Source organism: Cydia pomonella, chromosome 12 (assembly GCF_033807575.1).
Source record: "Cydia pomonella isolate Wapato2018A chromosome 12, ilCydPomo1, whole genome shotgun sequence".
In the NCBI taxonomy this organism is placed as follows: Eukaryota; Metazoa; Arthropoda; class Insecta; order Lepidoptera; family Tortricidae; genus Cydia; species Cydia pomonella.
Genome location: NC_084714.1, coordinates 9362666 through 9384660, shown reverse-complemented (window position 1 = coordinate 9384660; position 21995 = coordinate 9362666). Strand labels below are relative to the sequence as shown.

Sequence of the window (21995 nt, the reverse complement as noted above, 5' to 3'; positions counted from 1 at the left end):
CATCCTTGTACATAGTCTGCACTGATAACTGACAATTTGTAATCCTTACTATTTTAATTGTAAAATAGCCTATAAGCGTCCATAGGCTACGGTGACTGTTTACCATCAGGCGGGCCGTATGCTTGTTTGCCACCGTCATGGTATTAAAAAGAGCCTCTGCCCTGATAACTATTAAATTCCATTTTCACTTCCTTAGGGATTGAATTTACAAATTTAATTGTAGAACGCTGAATTACCTATGGAATATATGTTTCACATTTCGGCTCGAGCACGAATTGTCTCACAGTTTCTGTATAGCGAGGAGCAAAAGTACATACCCACTTGTTTGAATAAATTCCATTCCTTCGTATAGTGCACCTGTGTGTAGTAGATATACCAATATCTATTTAGATGCATACATATAGGCATGTACAGTCGCCATCAGATATATTATATCGGTGCGGTTATGTGATGTAAGTACTCAAAAATATCTGAACACGCACTCTAGCTATATGTACTATAATCATAAAAAATAACGTTCACTATTTTATTGAACATGTTGAGAATAACCTATTTTAATTAAGCGTGCCTTACAACTATGGTTGACTTTCTGTAAGAACTTCTGCAATCCATAATAGTTAAAATGAGCATATCGACATTAATTCGTTTTCTGCTCAATTCTGTTTGGATATGCAACCGAAACCCATCAATTACGTCATAGTAGACATGTTTCTAAACGAATACATAACAAACATGTTCTAAACGACAAGAAAATATTTTTTCTCCAATTTTAATCGCCAATTATACACTTTCTTCACGGAAGCTGGAAAAATTGTATGTGAAGATATTACATAGCGTTTTACGTTACTTAGGAATTCGCCGGTACTTATGTAGAATGTAGCAAAAAGTAACAGGTGCGAATACTTACGTCTTCCGTCATCAGAGGAACGTTACGTTTACTTCGCTGTATAGAAAACTTAAGAGGGAAGTAAATATATATTTTTAATTTTTTTTATAAATCGAAGTCTATAAACCTAGAATATATTATGCTGAAGCGATCGACATCAAAATCAAATTGTGTGATTTGTTAAGATTTAATTAATGGAAAACGTTTTCTCCCGAAATGGAATTTCCTACAAAAAATACCGTTATTTCGGATCGGTATTTAAGCTCCCAACACAACAATTGCAAAGCTATTTCTTCCCAACATTTTTTTTTTTTTTTGTACTGCAAATTTTGAAAAACAAAGGAAATCCTTTAAACCTAAAAACCTACTTTTTAACATACTAGAAAATCATGGAGAATGGAAAATATTTAGAAGTGGAAAAACGTTTTCTCTTTATGTATGGACGATCACGTGGTGTAATTCCCTCTTAATGTATCTTACTTGTACTTAAGTTTAGAGTGTAAATGTTTCGTTTTCTCTCTTAAGGGGCCCTCTGATTAACAATTCGCCGAACGATATCGGTCTGTCAGTTATTCGCAAAAGCTGAGAAGCGCGACATTCAGTATTTTCTTATAACAGCGCTGTCAGTTACCATACTAGACATGTATACTTGCTGTGTCTGTGTTATCCCTGGCTCCGATTTTCTATACCTACGTCAAATTTCATTATAAACTCGGTTCCGTAGTGTAGCCACTAAAAAATAACGTACAGATAGTGACGTTAGTTTATGCCACAAAGCATGGCTATTCTATAGTGTACACCTTGACTATAATATATATATACGTCCATATTAAACATCCACCATAAACCCTGGAGCATTTACACCAATGACGTGTTACCGTTTTCATTAGATAGGTACGCTATGATTAGCTTAGTCGTTCATTTGATAATTATAACATTTGCAATATCCATAAATTATAAATACATATAAACTACGCTTCTGAGTAATACCTATCCGTATGAATTATTATAATAAAGCACTAACGGTTTAATAAGAAATGTGCATAAAATAACAGTGTAGTTAGCTTCTTGGTCTATTTTTGCGAATGGTTAAGCTTCTGATGGATGCTTGCGCGATGATTATCTGTTATAATGGGCAAATGGGTTCCCACGAGGAATTTATAGGGCACTGAAGCATCAGCCACTAGCACAGAATGAAGGATAAGTGCCGGTTTTATACGTCTTGTGCAAACCCTTTTTTACTATCGTAAAGTAAAAACTGTTTGCAATTTAAATGACAGCCCTATAAAGCATGCATTGTGATCTTAAGCATAGCGAAAGTACTACATATATAAATAATATATAAAAGGGGTGTTTTATCTTGCTCAAATTCAGCACGATTAAACCCCTATTTAGTCAAATAGACAATTATACATTATGTGGGTATGTACTTTACAATTTGACTTAGACGCTCTGTAGCGGCCTAAGGTTGAATTTAGTTAACTGTACCCAAAAATTGAGCTATTATTATAATAATATATAGGTAGAATATTCGGTCTCTTTAATTCAGCATTTGATCAAGCAGATAAAAGATTTGATTGACCGCCCGAGCGTGTCTACATACAGTAGTTTTAACTTATTGATTATTTTCTAATTATACTGACAATTAATTTAAATAGACTTGTGCATCGGAAGAATGTTATTATGAGTAGAATTCGCCGGGAGCTACCGGACGCTGACGTTGCACTATCTTCAACGTGAAAGCATAAATAATGTACATCTTTGCCTTCTCCGATACAATCTCGATTATGCACAGCTTTGAGCCTTTAGCTTTGTGGCGTTTATCGCTTCAGGACAACACGACTTATTGAGTAAAGCAAACTTAGCCTTAAAATTGCAACGATTAATAATTATTACTGCTCTTACAAGTAATTTTAATGTAAACATTGTAAACAACCAATTATAATTGCCCGTTTGCTTTAAAGACCTAGAGATGGCAGTCGTTAGCTCGTTTTTTCACTGTTTTTGCAGTTTATTGAAACCCCTAATTACGCTATTTACCGAGTCAAATTAAATTTATTTATCATCAAGGAACAGGAATATTTCCATCCGCAGTACGAAACGTTTGTTAGGTACATCTAGGAGTTAGCGGATAGCTTCTCCGAAGACAGAATGTGGGCCCAATTAAGGGAACAGACGAGGTTCAATTAAAAATGTAAAAAGTTGTCCCTGGACATCCTGCAGTTCTTGTACACTTTGTACGGGCGGAGGCATATTTAAATATCGAAAATATTACAGCAATATGATTTTAAACTCAGCGTGTCTAGTTCACTAAAGTTATGTCAGTGCAAGAGGGAACCAAGGAGATTAATATCATGTTGGTATGACATCTTTAAGATGTGATCAAACTTCTTGGATGTCTGACGGCTGCTGACGGGTAGTGTGAGAGTTTTCATTTGCTGCACTTTGCTCATTACGTACGTGCAAAAACATTAGTTGCTCTTACTCGTATGATGGCGGAATGAAATGTGATATTATAAAATAGTCGGTGTCGTCGTAAACCGTTTGTAATTATAAGGTACTGTATGGTTAGATAAATACCCCTTACCGTAGTTAGTTACCTAGACCAATTTCTCTTCCTTACCATAAGTGTTTAGAATATAATTATTATTTTTTTATTCAAATAACACAAACGAGACAAATTACATATTATAACAGAAACAAAAAAAAAACTTAAGTATACATATATATATTGGTGAGATATTCCATTGTAGATTTCTGTTCTTATTTTAATAAGTTTCGGAGATTATGGTATAATATGTTAATGTTTACCTTAAAACGTATTCAAATTACATGATAGAGTTCGTGTACGAGTATGACATGTATTTCTATATTATCGGAAATAAAGACACCCACCAAATATAGTATGCTTGTATGTTTGTTAGCATGATTTAGTAAAAACAAAAATTTATTAAAGATTGGTAATAAAACCGCTACGCTACTATACACAGTTAAAATCATCCGACACTCTCTTCCAATATACTGTTTCTTTGAAGTCAAACTATCGCTAAGCATATTCGTCGCACTTTTATTGTTCCATTCTATTAGAGTCCCGTAACCGAAGGATGCCCTGCAGATAAACCAAACCAAAGTAACCGCTGTCCGTCAGATAAAATTAAACGAGCCTATCGGCCTTACACGGCCATCAGTGGGCATTAATTCCCCTGTAAACTGATCAGCTGTATAGATTTTTTCAAGGTACAGCGTAATTATACGTGGTTACGAAGATAATGTCTTCAGAGATCTGAATCATGCGAAGTTACTTCACACGTCCGTTCGAGCCTCAACATTTAGATAGGTATCAAGTCGTGTAACTTCGACCTCACAATCAGTATAAACAATTCTGTTTTTAGGTAGGTATTGAAATTCAATCATATCATTGGCGGAATAGATGAGTTACATGATTTTATTTGCACCTACATTCTCTTACGAGTAAACTACTTACTTTTACTTCAGGGTAGGTTTTCCTTTTTCCGAAGATTGGTAATCTGAGAGGTCGCGTACTTATTCATACGATAACGTTCTTGTGACTGGAATATTTTGGAATAACACGCCAACTCACCTGAGGCTACGGCTTAATAAGATTTGCGGCGCGCGCCTCCTAATTGTAATCATTAGGCAGCAAATGAATTTCATTAACATCAACACGCAACGTCCATCATAATTTTCTACGAATTTACATTATTTCGTTTGCAAATGTCTCTATAGCTCTACATTTGCAGTTATTAACCCACGGGGTTAAATATGCTATTTAGACATTACTCTCTATTCACAATCAAGATTAAGAACATTTCAAAAATTGAATGAACCATTAAGACATCATAGCAGGGGTTACCCGGGGCATAGTCATTCGCCATAATAGTCATTTATCATGAATGTTAATCAGCGAATAGACCCATATTCAACAGTCGTCATCGATTAAGATCAACGCAACGGCTTTGAGGTATCGGCTAAATCAATGATGGAGCAGTTAAACTATCAATTATTTCTTCGAAGATACCTACATAGATCGCGCTTAGCTCTGTCTTGTATCTTGCTTTTTATTATTTTAAAACTATTTCACAACATGACGAAATTAGAATAACGAAATTCGACAAAATTAAGGACGTTAACGATAACTAAGTTTTGTGAAAATTGGAGTCATCCACGAAATGTCAAATATTGTTTTCGAAATACAAAACCCAAACCCAAAAGTTAGAAGAGCTATGGCATAAGTATATGCCAGCTACGTTACGAGGTTTGCGATGACACAAGTGATCTAAATACAATTTTGAGTCGCGCTCCTGCTTCACAATAAGATGCTTGACCGGATACGACCCGCTACGTAGGCTACATTAGATTCGTCATACTTTTTCTCGTCGATATTATTATTACACCTATGATATCAAAGAAGCCGTCTTATTTATTTTATTCGACGGACGTTATCATGCAAAGTCACTATGAAGTTTTTGTGCTCGCTAGGAAGATCTTACTAGTTTGGACTCTAATGGGAAGCAGATGGTTATTGTTCAATTTCTTGCTACTATTACGCGGCCTTTCGCCCCTTAATGGAGTAGTTTTAATAGTATAATGCTTTAAAGTACACGAAATGCTATTTATAATTACAATTCATATATAGTTGAACCTGCCTAATACGAATACGTTTAATATAATTTGCCGCATATTTCGCCATTTTTTACCGGTTACTTAAATCAGGTTTTTATACATTGTTCTTCCGCTTGTCCGTTTACTCCTCATTGTTTACTGTTTGATCTTTTGGACTCGTATTAAATAGGCGCTTCACAGCATTTTTACTGCACTAAAGAAAAACACTTCAGAATACGTAAATAATATTTAATTCTGTCTCATACTTGTTAATTAATTCATCTAATCTAAACCTTTGACATTAACACTGCACTATTTACCAGTATTTAACTATTCACTTAAACCAATTAGTGTCATCGATCTTGTTGCGCTGCAATAAAGCTGTCAGACTAATTAATTTAAATTCATTTACTCTTATCTTGAATTACACCACGTGTCTTCGCGTAGGTTGAAGTACTTAAACTAGTTTTATTAGCGAAAACTGGATTTCTGAGGCCATTGAAGTGCGTATCGAAAGGGACCATCGGAAGCTTTGTTCTGGCGAAAGCCCGGATCTCACAGCGATGGCTGCTTTCAAAGCCGTGAGGTGACCGTGGTAACGATGCTGGTGAAAACTATAGGTCCCTACACCTGCCATAAACCGAGCCGGGTCCTCACCTCACATAGAATAAATGGTGATCATATTGACTTAAAAAAAAAACTCTGAGAGACCGCATTATTTTTGGCGTGGGTCTCATAAAACCCCCTTAGGTCGCGTGGTCCGATCGACTAGTCCGATCAATCGGAATACGAAGTTTTTTTTTTCCTGTTGGCTCGATTGATCGGACTATAAAGACTTAGAAAATCCTGTCAGTCCTACTATCGGTGTAATGGGATTTTAAAAGTTCGTCTAGTTCGATCGATCGAACCACGAGGACGTTTTTTTTCCTGTTGCATCGACTGATCGGACGTAACCGTAGACTTACTATTTCGTGGTAGTAAAATTCCGCGTCGAAAAGCTAGCCATACACGGACGGTTTTGCCCGTCGGATCAGCCCGCCAGATGTACCGCCAGCGGGCACATCCGTGCGTGTGTGTCGAGAAATATAGATACGGATCTGCCCGCCGGGCACCCGTCCGCAGGCAAATCCGTCGGTGTGTGGTGAGATATAGCCACGGATGTGCCCGATCCGACGGGCAAAACCGTTCGTGTATGGCTAATTAAAGTGAGAAAACACTTTTGAGATGTTGGTAGATTACAAAAGTAACCATGAAAGTACCGGTCGGACAAACAGGAAAAATAAAAATTGTGTGATCGGATTAAGAGGATTTTTCAAGGTCTCGTGGTTCGATCGATCGAACTAGACGAACTTTTAAAATCCCATTACACCGATAGTAGGACTGACAGGATTTTCTAAGTCTTTATAGTCCGATCAATCGAGCCAACAGGAAAAAAAAAACTTCGTATTCCGATTGATCGGACTAGTCGATCGGACCACGCGACCTAAGGGTTCTAGGCTGACTGGTCTAGACTGACTAGTCTAGACTGTTACGTTGTGTTCTACAAATATGGTATATATTTAGACTGAAGTCGATTTCTAAACCTACTAATATTATGATGTAACCGACTGTAACAAAATGTGAAACTCAATACATAAATTCTTCAATTTTATAGATAGCGTCTTTTACGAGTAGGAATCGGCTGGTCACCTCCCTTACACAGATACCTATCTTACCTAATAGGTTAGTGTGTTACATAATCAGTGTTGTGCCGACACATACCTATACAGTAATCTTTGTGTTTTTTTTTTGTATGAACATGTATCTTTTTGTAGCACACAATATATTATAGGTTAGTTTGTAGATTGCATATTTTACTTATCATTTTAAACTAATATGTAAATGATGAATACTGCAATGAAACACTGTGAATTACAATAGTTATTACAACAATTATTTCTAAAAAAGCTATAATGAAAATCATTACAAGAGACCAATTTTTTTCATCGCTGGCACAAAGGACTAATTAAATATAAAAAAAGTTCTACCGTAAAAACTTGCAGGTGATATATTATTGGACGGTACTGGCTCTGTGGTTCAATACGATCTTTCAAGTTTTCTAACAATTTTCCCATGCCATACTCGTACTTAAATTCTGGTACTATTTTGCATAGATTTAGGTGATCTTTTAGGTGTTAGTGGTGAGCGGAAACATATGCTTTTAAGGCGGAGGTTATGATATCGAACCCCGCGCCGTATCAATGAGTTGGAACACTTGAAACTTACGGATACGAACGATCAAAAGACGATAAAATCTCCGCAGTACCCACTATCTACATGTCGTTACAATGGACAGTTATGCCAAGTGAACGACAAACCGGCCATTACAGATTCGCGAGAGACAATTTTGCATCAAGTCGTAGGTCACCTCGTGCACCGGCGCCGGCGCCGGTCGTGCCGCTGAGAAATTTATCGCCCTAAAACCTCGTTACAGCATCGCTATGTCGATCGGAGTAACTGTATAGGAATCGTTTTACGAGTAATCATTTTGTATGGATTGTCATAACTTATGCTCGTACAATTTGCCTGTGCAATTCGCACGCCGTTAAATTGCATTGAATATTATCATCGTTGTGCTGCGTTCCTGTAATTTTAGTACATATTTAAAATCGCGTTAATGTGTCAGTTAGGTACTCGTTCAGGATCACGGTGTAATTATTATATGCACAGGATTTTCAGTTTTTTTTTTATATAGCCCGAGAGATCTTTCTGACATGGAGAGCCGTCAAATGTCAGCTTATTCTTATTGCATTACTCTCACGATGTGTTTTTGTTCCAGGGATAGAGACGGGCCTAGCGGGGTATGCGTCGGCGCAAGAGCACAAAGAGGCGCTCGAGGCTATTCGCAGGCACACTGGCGCGGTTAGTCTATTTCCTACCTCTTAATAACACATCTGCCACAAATGAGAATAATTAAGATAGACTCAGGTTATATTAATTGGTTTGCATGGTGCTTTGTATGTTACCTTCACATGAAGTCGTTTATTATTGACATGATGAATCTTTGTTATAATTATTATATTTAGTGATATACTTCCGTACGAAATAAGCAAAATATAATTTCTGTTTTACACCACCAATGGACCTTATTATTAGATTCGTCAGAGTCTTAATTCGTAACGTGCCTATCAATATGGTCACTTTTTTCATTTATTTACACTAACTTGGACAAATTGTAGCTAGGTCTGCCGAGCTCAAATAAGCCCCCGGTGATTTCAAACTTACATAAAATGTTATGTTTCTGTTAGAGGTTAATCACCACTTCTTAGCCTAATATTTACTACACTTATAAATATGTACTTAACAGGAGCGCAAAAAACCTCAGCGCACACTAGAAGCAGAGCCTGAAGATGCTCAAGAAGAAATGGAGCAGTATTTAGAAGAGATAGTTCCCGAGCCATGGGAGTTGAACAATACTGCGCGCGCCGGCATGGAACTGCTGTTCTTCAACCGCGTGCCGAAGGTCGGCAGTCAGACCTTCATGGAGCTGCTGCGCCGGCTGGCGGCAAGGAATCAGTTCGGTGAGTAGTGACAGACACATGGTTGTTGAACAATACTGCGCGCGCCGGCATGGAACTGCTGTTCCTCAACCACGTGCCGAAGGTTGGCAGCCAGACTTCCATGGAGCTACTACACCGGCTGGCGGCAAGGAATCAGTTTGTTGAATAGTGAAAGAGACATGGTTATTGAACAATACTGCGCGAGCCGGCACGTATCTGCTGTTCCTCAACCGCGTGCCGAAGGTAAGCAACCTTCATGGAGCTGCTGCCGCTTTAATGTAAAATGACTCTATTATAGTACTTTTACAAACAAGTACTTTAATCCCTTTATTAGAAAAGCAAAGTTTATAGATGGCAGTATAAAGACCCATTTTTCTTCGAGTAAGCTTTGGTGGCATCTTTTTATGCCTTTGATGTTAAATCGACCGTTTTCCGTTGGATATATGCACAGCAATAATATATCTATGGTTACATGTTTTAAGCATTCGTGCAAATGAAGTCAGTTGTATACAGGGTCAGGTATACACCTTAGTCATTGGACAAACCCTGAAATCCCACGTAGGGTTACTTCTCAGGAATGATCTGACGTTAATATTTTTTCCATTAGAACAAAAGATAAAAAAAAAATTTTTCGAACAGAAGTTATTTGCAATAATCGACAACAATAAGAAACACACTGTGTTAATATTTGGCAGTATTTTTGACAATTTGTTCGAAATATTTGATAATCATGACATTTTTCAAAAGTCAGAAGTATTTGTATCAATAAGGTTGAAGTAGGTAGGAAGTAGGCTGCTCCAAAGTAAAAATTGGTAATTTGTTAATTTCTTAGAAACCGCTACACCGGCTGTTATGATACTTTGTACACTAGTTCTAAATACCCTAATGCATATGTACATTTCGGCTTTGTGCAATGGCTAGGGACGCACTGTATACTAGCCCAAGAATATTCTAAGAATAAATTCCGATCTCAAGCTAATACTCTCGCGTAGTAGTATGTAGATAAAATTGATTTAATAGCTTTCGCTCTGATGGAGTTACAGGAACTTCATATAAAAAGCAATAGGCCTCACACGAAGCTGGCTACTTTAGTATGCCCTATCTGAAACTAATTATGGGGTCTGCCAAACAACATTCACTTTAAACACTTAGATGGTATTTACTGTCATTATAATTTGCATTTGTTGAATATTATCGCCTCCAGTCACATTCGAACTCAAAGAGAATTCAAACTCAAGAGTTTTGATGATAAGATTTATTATTGGATTTCCAATAATGTATTCGACTTCGTGCTTTTTCTTAGACAAGCAATTGTAGCCAATGGAGCGCATTTTTGTACATCCTACTTTTTTTTTAACTTTTTTTAATTTTATTAGTATTCAGGACAACAACAGCCGTAAATATGTAACTTATATAAGTACACATTTTTGCATTAAGTCAATAGATAGGAATGAGTTAACATTAATACTTAATTAATTTTATATTGCACTTGTAACAGTTGCAACTGATTTAAGTAATCACCCCTTGACCCAAATATAACTTTTTTGCGCTCCTGTAAAGTAACTGTTATAATTTATATATTTTAAACCAAAATATTTTTTAAGCCAAGAATAAGCCAACGATGAATACTTTTACAGTATATATAGGTTTAACTTTTACAACAGTATTTGTTAAATCTATAGAACCTATTAAGACGCTATAGTAAATAACTATTACATTCATCTGTTTTTGTTAATTATTACAAACAAAATAAAATAAATCTTTTCCGGCCAAACATTGTCTATGGAAATATAGTTTTATAAAATATATGCGATAGGCCACCTCATTATTTCATATTTGTCTATTGCAAAACTTATCTAAATAATGACCTACGTATATCTAATACTCGTACGTCATTTTTAAACTTATAGTTCATATTTTAGCAAGTATATCAACGGAATTGGTATCGTTTGTGACCTGCGGGCTCATTATCATTATAGGTACCTACCTACTCTATGATACAGAATATTGGCTCTCATGGAATATACGCTATTAATGTTTTAATGTTCCTGAGTTCAATCACAATGCAAATTACTGGTAATTTGTTACAAGTCATTTCATTTGTATGTGTATGCCGTGTGACTAGATTTACATTACTCACAGATAAAAAGTTGTTAAAGCCAATAAAATGGCTAGATAGTATCATAATGGACATTGCGACTTGCGACTATGCTGCACTAAATAACTGAAGTCGAATGCAAATTGATGTGGCTTAGAAAAGATAGATATCTGAGCCTTGGGGAGCTTTTTAACCACTATTACCTGCACTTTTGATCGAAGAGGCCACATTGAACAAATATCCATATTTTTGATGCAAAAACAGGATTGTTTACACAATAAACAGTCTATTAGTTTGAGACAGACTTAGTCAGATCGACCGATTCAGACGTGTTTTTTTTAATCGTAAACTGACATGATTCTTAGTTATGATGCAGATCGAAGATTAGCTTATCGTCGGGAGCAAGTATGAAGTATCATGAGTTTATTTTTATAATGTTTATCATTGTAGGGTTCCACCGGGACGCGGTTCAGCGCGTGGAGACGATCCGCCTGGCGCCGGCCGACCAGCAGGTGCTCGCGAGCATCGTCACGGCGCACGCGCCGCCCGCCTCCTACATCAAACACGTCTGCTATACTAACTTCACCAGGTGAGTGTGGACACAAGAGCCACCACGTGACGATCCGCCTGGTGCCGACCGACCATCACCAGGTGCTCGCCAGCATCGTCACGGCGAACGCGCTTCCCGCCTCTTACATCAAACACGTCTGCTATACTAACTTCACCAGGTGAGTGTGGACACAAGAGCCACCACGTGACGATCCGCCTGGCGCCGGCCGACCATCAGCAGGTGCTCTCCACCATCGTCACGGCGCACGCGCCTCCCGCCTCCTACATCAAACATCTGCTGTACTAACTTCACCAGGTGGGTGTTGTAAAGTGTAGTAAATACCTAATTTCTAAACTAATGATTTTTCCACTTGGATGCAGTACGTGGATAGTTGGAGACAAACCGTTTAGCACCGACCACCTTGCAGCAATGTACTGGACCTAGGTAACTATAATAACCATTCGAGAAATGGGTTCCCAGTAGGTATCTTCTACTTCGGACACGTCTGCTATATTTAGGAACCTACTTCACCACGCCATTCAAGGTTAGCAAGGACTAAGATCAAAATTGCCGGAGTATAGGTACATTTACACTAAATATTTTGAACATTATTCGTATTCTATTTTAGCACAAATAAATTCTAAAGACTAAACATCCCTGCCGGATCACACTTTAGAAAAATGCACCATTACTCTGGAAGTGTTGTTTTATAGCAACATTTTCAGTTAGTAGAAAAAATGATCTTGGAATCCGAAATAAAATAAGATATCGATGCGTCCGTCCGACTCGAACTTGTCGATTTTTTCACTCTTAACTACTAAACATGACAGACGGCCCGATTCGAAGAATGAGATACGATAGCGATAAGTTCTCATTTAGACATCGTTTGCATGTCGTATAATTGACAGAAGCAGCTCGATTCGGGCAACCAATGTCACTTTGACGTTAGAAATATCGTAGATAGATCTTATTGGGATCACAGCGGAATCGAAATAAACGTCAATTTTGACATATCGTTCAGTTATTGATCTTGTGTCTTAATCATTTTTCGAATGGGGCCGAGAGTAGAATAGCGACCACAATAATAACATACACCTCGAATATTATATTTGTTTTTGAAAATCCGCCCGTCAAAGTTCAAGCCGAAGCGTTCGGTTTACAGTTCGATTTAGCGCAATTAATCGGTGAATACAAAAGAAAGGCAACTCTCGCATCAATCATCGCCGAATGCTGTCAACGACTTTAAACGTATGGACTAAAACCACTGTTAGAAGGTCAGAAACCAAACCAGGACGTTGCAATATTTTTAAATTGGAGAGCAGGACAAAGAAAAAAACTGCTTTTATACCTAAAGCAGTTTTTGTCTTGTTCCTGCTCGCCTTTTAGATTTAGTTTAATCGTAAAGCGTTTTATGTCTACAAAATAAAGCTAGTAAGCACTGTTGTAAGCAGTCAGCAATATAAATGAGTGACATACAAAAAATACAGCTATAGCAAAGGCAATGTGTGCCACCGGTATTGTTTCTTTTAAAATGGCTCTTTTTAATATAAGATATGTTTTGTCTTGACATTGAATTATCTATCAGATATCCCAGTATGCGATATAAATAATGATTTTAACAGAGTAAACTATGCAGTAGTTACATGCGTAAACTAATGTACAGTCAGAAGAATTATTAGCTGGGCACCCCTGCATACATATTATTACTTATTCACAATATACAATTGAGATTTCAATTCGATAAAATGATGGAAAATAAAATAATATCTACCCCAATAATGATCCTTTTACTTACACGTTCATCCATTTCGTTCGTCTACGTATTAGCTATCGAGTTTAATACGTATTGTGATTAATGTATCAGCCAGACATTAATTGTTGCCGACGATTAGAGCTGTAATTATACGTACGTATCGACACGTGAAGCTTGCATCCAGCTATTGTTTACGTTGACTCACTCTACTACGTTTTCAGAATGGTTATATTTTTCTGTTTGTTTTTTAAAAAGAGTAAAAAAGTGCTTACAAATTTAATATCATGCTTAAAAACTGCAACTAAAACCTGAATTTGCGCATCTCATGTGTGCAAAGCCCAATTAATGACAGCTACCACTTATGCGACTTTTATAGGTCGACGACATCCTTTCTTAACTGTTTGCATGTGTTACTTACCAACAAAATCTGCCCTACAATCGAAGAACAAAAGCAGTGATATAGTAGTGAAGTCCCTTCAATCAGTTTCTCTAGTCAAATTGGTCCCCATTCCTCAGATTTCCCCTTTTAGGAAGAACCAAAAATATCTGAGACCCGAATTGTGGAACCTACACTTTATCATAATATTTCAAACTTCACAGTATAACTTGAAATACTTCAAACGGGGTAGCATTAACTTCATTATAATATGATGTGAAATGAAATTACTGAGACCGTGAAAATGTTGCTTCCGATAGTGTAATTTTGCGCTACATTAGAATTGGCAGAGGATCACGCCAACTCCATTGTTGTTTTGTGCTCGACCGAGTCGAATAGGCTGAAAGTTTCTACAAAACTAACTGCAATTTTATTTTATATTTAGTAGATGATCATCGCTACCAGAAATAGATTATCGCGACGCAACCGACTCGCAAATGAATTTTAGATGGCTGCTAAAATGATTAAGCTCAGCTCGCGGTATTAATTTAGTTGCTATTTTTTACGATTAAAAGTTTTGCTATAATTCATAATAACTTTATTTGCAAAAAAAGGAGTTACAAAAGTTGGTACGTTATCATTAAATTTGGATTGCTTTATTGTCTTGGCCGTTACTGATTATGTTATATTTATAGTATTTACATATATCTTTACCAGAATCTAATAGATACACATTTTTTTTTCATTACACTTTGTATAAATACAGAATTTTATTTGTTCAACATAGGTGTATATAGGTGGTACGATTAAATACATTTTGATCACTATGTTTTATCCACAAATGCGGATATACAAATTCAATATCATACCTAAAAATAATATGCTGCATGCATACTATGATATTAATAATATTCTTACTAATATCACAACCAAACTTGCAAAAAAAATCAGAAAACTAATTAATAAATTCAATCAATTGTGAGATGTCATTCGATTTGTCATATTGTGGTGTTTTCCTTTATCCTATGGATCAAAGCTTGATAAGTATAGTTATTTCACCAGTTTTCAACGAATCCCTAAAACGTTTCAGGTACGGTTACCCATCTCCGATCTACGTGAACGTGGTGCGGGACCCAGTGGAGCGCGTCATCTCGTGGTACTACTACGTGCGGGCGCCATGGTACTACGTAGAGAGGAAACGAGCGTTTCCCGACCTGCCGCTACCAGATCCTGCCTGGCTGAAGAAGGTAACTGTTACTTAAAGTATGGGCACTAATACCTATTAACGCGTCATCTCTTGGTACTACTACGTGAGGGCGTCCTGGTAGGTACTACGTCGAGAGGATGCGGACATTCCCCGACCTGTCGCTGCCTGGTCTGACTCAAGAAGATAATTTGTAAAGCGTTTAATTCCGGAAAGGTTAAGTTCGGATGGCGACTGAAACAGTACCTACCTATTGCTATACCGTTGACGCGCGCTATGTACCTAACTCTAAATTTCTTTGATAACATATGGAATCCAGAGCTCTAATAAAATATTACAATAATTGGGGACATTTTTACGCAAATCGACTATGCAAAGCTTATACTGTGGGTACCAGGCGACTATATAAATACTTAAACATATAAATACACACTTTTATACATAGAAAACACCCCCGACTTAGGAACAAATATACATGGTCATCACACAAATAAATGCGCTTACCGCGATTCGAACCCGGGACAATTCGTAGCGTAGCCAGGGCTTCGTAGGCAGGGTCACTACCCAGCAGTGTTGTCACATCTACCTACTTTTTGGTAGATCTACCTATTTTACCTGCGTTCTACCTATCTACCTCCTCGGCCTGAAATCTACCTATTTTACAAAATGGTACAATTGTAAGCAATTCTCAATACATGTGACGAAACATTACCTAATTTCTACCGAATTTCGATTCGATTTAATGAAAACTTGCCAAAGAAACAGATTATACAAGCAGGTTTATTACCTACAAACAATGGAAATCATAATTAATGTTTCCATTTCTTTAATGAACACGTGTACTAATGTCACAATATTAAAAACTTATAAATAATTCAAAACATTTTTAATCATAAAAATGTACTACTATTGAGTGGTAGATCTACCTATTTTTCATTTTAAAATCCACTCATTTCTACCTATTTTTGCACCCTGTTCTACCATTTCGGCAAAATTGTATGTGACAACACTGCTACCTAGCACCCACTACGCCAGACAATATAATTTATTATAGTTTAGTATAGGTTTAACTAACATAGGATTAAGGGAATGTACACTAACACTATGGACATTGTTCGAAATATATCCATTGAATTGAATAAACTGCGTTGCTGACGTTGCCTCATTGCTGAACCCTAGATGTTTTTTTTATAAACTCAATATTACCAGTTATATATTCTTGTTTTTATAAGAAACTAGGTTACTTTTAAAAGCGCTAAAACGGCCAAATAAATGCACCGTAAACAGAAGCCTAGCATACAAAATTGGCAACAATAAACGCAAAAATCAAAACGGTCCGACACAGATAATTTGTTTCTCATTCTGTACCCAGAATTTCGTTACGATTGGATAAGTCTTGTAGGAGAAAAATGTCGAGGACGAAACGTCAATTTCTGAGATTTTTCGCCTGAACTGCAGATCTATCGTGCAAACCCTACACAGGAAGGTTCCTCAACCGTCCGGTGGTTTTCGATCCAGTCTGGGTACCTTACAATCACATACATGTCGTAAATGTATGTTAATTAGACCACAATTTTTTGTTTATCGTTTTAGTGCTAGCGTAGTAAAAGCGTACAAATGGGCATAAGAGACCAATTTCGATGAAAATTGTTGAGTAGGTAACGCCATTAACTCTAACTAATAGTAGTAATTTAACGTCCCTAATCCATCTCCATCCGTCCACCGTCCGTTCCATCTCTTCGCAACCATATGAGAATAGGTTAAAGGAATTGGGCTTGACAACCCTAGAGCAGCGAAGGCAACGCGGTGACTTAATAGAAACATACAAAATACATACAGGACACTACAACGTACCCGCATTGAGTGATATTTTCACTCGGAATATGTGTGACAGACTGAGAGGACATTCTCTGAAGCTGACACGGACGCAGAGTAGTAGCAACCCAAGACGACACTTCCTGTCTAACCGCGTAGTGAAAGTGTGGAACAGTTTGCCCGAATCCGTAATCAGTGCACCCTCAGTGAATTCTTTTAAAAATAGACTCGACAAACATTTTATTAATGGACAAAACACAAGTGCAGGACATTGATGTGCACATATCAGCTATAAGCTGCCTGTGCATTTATAAATAATAATAAATAATTATACTAATCCCATGAATTCCACAACACATAGGCATTAAAGTTAATTATTAAAAATCACTGATACTTTACGGTGATTGCTAATGCCATAAATTAAATACTATAAAATAGGTAGTTTAAAAAATATTGCTTAGTAACTTTAAAAACTATGGTAATTTTAAATATTCGTTCATCGATTGAAAACCACTAAGGCCAACTCGATCTTCTTAAAAAAATATTTATTTTGTTCCCATTATAATTATAACTTAATTGAGAGGCGAACTTCAAAACATATCTAACCCATCTCTATTAATTCCTATGGAATAACTATTCTATGGAATAAGCAAAAACCTACGCAAAAAACTATTTTGCACGAAATCCTAGAGAGCAATCAAGCATGCCGGAAAGAATCGCATACCCGGCGAAATTATACCAGCATTGAATATGAACCGTTGCACTTTGTGAATCGTGAGGGCTCAGTTAAAGTGTCCGCCTACCATCATTAGGAGAAGCTGTTCACTAAAACTTTGCACTCGTCTGTAAGCTCTACTATTAGTAGTATGCAAGTGTGCATCCTGACTCATCACAACTATGTGTAATGTTGGATCACATGTAGAAACAGAAAAGGTCGTTATAATCAGGACTATCAGTTGGGGCTTCAAGCTTTATCTGTCTCCCATCAAATGCCAAGAACCTTACGATATATATTGCTTTACTCTTTAATATTGAACTCTAATATCTCCATATTACACGCCTAATGCCTAAGCTATGTATACAGTTAATACTAGTTCAGTAATACTCGAATCATTCCCAGCATCAAAACAGTACTACTGTAGCCGAATAAGAAATGACCCTAACATCGGGGAAGTTCATAAAATACTGGTCGTCCAAATACATCTTCCAGTGGTGTGTTGTGTATGAATAAAATCCCAGCATCCAATAGGTTCGACCCCTCGTTTCACCTGCTCAATTAAATAGCCGTGTATCCATCGGTGTGTTCGCGATGAATCGCCACAATCGGTCACGTGCGCGCCCGTTAACTGCCTGCGCTAACGCATGCGCAAAAAACCGTGTAATTCGCAGGCGTCAAGGAAATGATCCGATACTTGATCATAGTTTATTTTTACCTAAGCCAATTTTATTTGTACATAATTTGCTTACACTCGCGCCTTTAGTCTTAGGGACTTTATTGCAGATCGTCAGGTAGCCTGCATCTTTGCCACCCAACACATAACACAAATTAAAAATAGATAAAAAATTTACCATTCAATTATAGCATTGATTTCTATTAAAGGACATATAGCCACTTACTTAAATGGTACTTGAAAATGAATAAATAAAATAAAAAATGCACAACGGCAACTTGCTACTTCTCTTTATAAGGACCAAAATAAAGACTTTCGCCGGTTTTTGAAATCCACCCTTTATTATTTGTCTAGGTATACATACATACATACATACGGGTTTTATACGTGAAAGGGTAGATATTCTTTTGACATTATAGCGCCATGTCGACCAAGCAGTGATCTATTGTGACGGCCCTTTAAAGTTCATTACTAATGCCCGTTGAATCCAGGAAGTTCCATATTATTTGGGTCGTAATGTTCTGTACCACATAGGGTTGCAACACATGCCGCCCTAAGTCGGTACTTCTTTTTGACATTAGTGGTCCACAGGAACAGAGAATGTGCACCTCATCCTCATCACCCTCTAACTCCTGGAGGAACCTGCATGTCGCATCTTATTCCTTTCCAATTTGAAACATTGTGTTTGTTCAACTCACAGTCGCCTTTGATACTGTCGCTGTCGTCGTGTACCTCTACATAGTTGTGTCAACACGAAAATAGTTACATCAATCTAATTCTGCAAATAATATTCTATCTAGAATAATTATTGATTAGGTACTTACGAGTACATGAGACTCCATTACCCCATCATCGGCAAAAAAGGTTTAAAAATGTTAAACGGAAAAGACCGTAAAATAGTCTAATGAAATGAACCGGTATTCGACAGCTCGTATTATGTTTTCCGATGTGGAGTGTCAGCTCCCTTAGTAGCTTTTACAGTTCCACGATTTCATTGAAGGCATATTAAATTTCGATTGTGATATTGTAAATCAATATTCAGACAATTTGGTATTCCATTTATTGAACGCCGTAGGACGTCCCGTTATACTTCCAAAAGTGATCTGTCACGACCCACGATTGTAATGGGCTACTTACTGGCTGCATGAAAAATCGATAATCACGATTTGATCGATGCGCTTTGATCTAAATGCCATCAAATTGTTTTTAAATGAGAACAACGTTTACTTAAGGTGTCTAATTGATTTGACTGATAAGATAAGTCACCTAGTGGGTTTAGGGTAGTGGGTCAAGCTTTTGTACAGAAACGAAACAAAACGAACAACGAATAAGAGAATATCTTGCAGGCTTAAATAACCAATTCAATTTTATATCTATCATCATATGAGGGCTGGGTAGGGATTGCAAACCGGATTGATTTTCAATCCGGCCGGACCGGATCCGGTTTGGTGTAGGGATATTAAAGTTAATTAAATGGCATATAGTTTTTTGCATAATACGTATTCCTAAATCTATAATTTAAGTTAATAAATAACTGCTTAACAATAAAATAGAACTGAGTAGTAAAAAGTATGACACTGTCAATATCACTTTAAAAACAAAATATGAAATCGGTCATTTATTATATTTAACCATTCACAAGTGCTCACATTTTCGTTTACAATTGTAAATTTGATTAGTTTCCAAAGCCCGGTAATGGGATGAGGGGTGGGAATTGGAACTCCTTGAAAGGACAAGTTTTCGTAACTGTTGTTTGATTGAATTCTTTGTTACGTTGACATCCATTCCAGTAAGAAAATAAGATATTATACTATTAACCAAAATGATATTAGATTTGCCCTCTTTTTTTTCCGAGAAAGTAGGCGACTGCATGATTTAAAAAATTTAACTTTTCTTAATTTACAGATAAAGATAGTTTATTATTCAAGTAGGCATATTACAATGCGCTTATGAAACAGAAAACTATATTGTTCAAATTATAGGGAATGGAGCACGACACGACGATCTCATGCGAAAAATAATAGACTGTAGGATTGAAATCCATCGCGGAAAGAGACTCTCTAAGAATAGTTACATGGATCAAATAAAGAATTGGCTAGACGTAGAGTAGCATGTAGCAGGAGATGAAGGAAATTGCATAAGATTGGATGAAATTATAAATACAAAAGATTCTCTCGTAAATTTGAATAGAACATAACCAATATTTTATATATATATATATATATATATATATCTGAGCAATATATCTGAAAAAAAAATCTGAGCAAACTAATGAGTATCAATGTTATTATATATTCATTCTCACATTTAACACATATTAATTAGCCCAACTCTAGTCGGTTGAGTACCGCTGACTTAATCCTGCTCATTTGTTTACTTTTAATCTCCTATCACAACATTAACCTTCTCTTTAGAATAAATTACAAATGCCTTCCATAGCATCTCCATTCTTTTATTTTTCCTTCTATAACAGTATTTATGTAATCGTCATATCGTGCCACCAACATGAAAGGCAACTTCTTTTCCCAGTCATCGTCATATATATTTTTATTTAACTAAATTTAAACTTTTTCATTCGTTTTACGCTCTGTTCAACTTCATACCTCTCATCCGTCGCCTTTTCCTTATCTAAAACGCACAGTGCGTGCTGTATTTAGGCGTTTTTTTTATTTTACCGGATCCGCCGGACCGGATTGCAATCCCTAGCTGGGAGTTAAAACCCGATAAATCAATAGTTATTTGTTTTACAAGGGGGCAAATTTGTTGTTTAACCGCTCGTGCTACTTGTGCTACACGAGCAAGCGAAAGATTCCAAAAGATTTCCATAGCGAGTGGTTCGAGAAGTGGAATCTTGGGCGTTGTGAGGGTTTCAAGGCACGAGGGTTAAACAATCTTTGCTTCCGAATGAAACACAACATTTTTCACCACACCAACGCGAGGAAACTTCTAACTATTAAATACCAATAAAATTTAACAAATTCAAATGAAGGTTATAAAAAACTGTATCATTCAAAATCATCGTTTAAAAGTCAATTCTACCAGCTAAAATCTTTATACAACAAACACCTAACAACTCAAAATTTGCATTTGATTACTTTGCCCCACATGTGGATAAAATGCGACTCTCTCATTAGTTTTTGAACAATCAAAAGGTCCTTTACCAGTTGGTGTGGTGAAAAATATTGTTTCATTCACATTAGAACTCCACGTAGTCCATGTATGTCACATATAGTTCCAATTTCAAAAACCCTTTTGCTCGAGTTATCGGGTTTGACCACCCACACCTTGACATATATTTTTTTTTTATCAAGACGTATTTGCAACAACTTTTTTAATCCAATTTAAATACACCAGTAGCTCATTCTATAGGAGGTTCATATTATCAAGTTTATATAATGAAAACGGTACTTAACACTTTTGAATCAATTTAAACGTACGTTACGTAACAATATGTAGGAGGACAAATAGACAGCAAAGAATCATTAAAATGTTTTCGATCAGATGTTGAACGGAGATTTGAAGAGGAAAAAATTAATTAATTTAGTTTGGGACTGGGAATGTTAACTGCGTTCATTATTCGAGCAAGTCGCGTTGGCTGCACCGAGTAGCGCCGTAGTAGTGTTGTGCCAATCCTGGGAATAATCATAATCCCCTAAATTCAGGGCAACATTACCAAATTCAGAATAGAGAATTCTAAAGTCTCTATAATTTGAAAAAAATTGACTATAACTATTAAGGAAAAAAGTAACTTATTTTTACA

At 36.7% G+C, this 21995-nt stretch overlaps 1 protein-coding gene across 7 annotated transcripts in view; it reads left to right on the top strand.

Annotated features, from left to right (window-relative positions):
• LOC133523460 (heparan sulfate 2-O-sulfotransferase pipe) overlaps nt 1–21995 on the top strand; it is a 94073-nt gene that overhangs the window by 63302 nt on the left and 8776 nt on the right. For all 7 annotated transcript variants that reach the window (XM_061859053.1, XM_061859054.1, XM_061859052.1 and 4 more), the window contains 4 exons: nt 8328–8410; nt 8856–9069; nt 11597–11735; nt 14916–15072. In XM_061859053.1, the coding sequence (XP_061715037.1) occupies nt 8328–8410; nt 8856–9069; nt 11597–11735; nt 14916–15072 (593 nt within the window). The remainder of the gene's footprint in view (nt 1–8327; nt 8411–8855; nt 9070–11596; nt 11736–14915; nt 15073–21995) is intronic.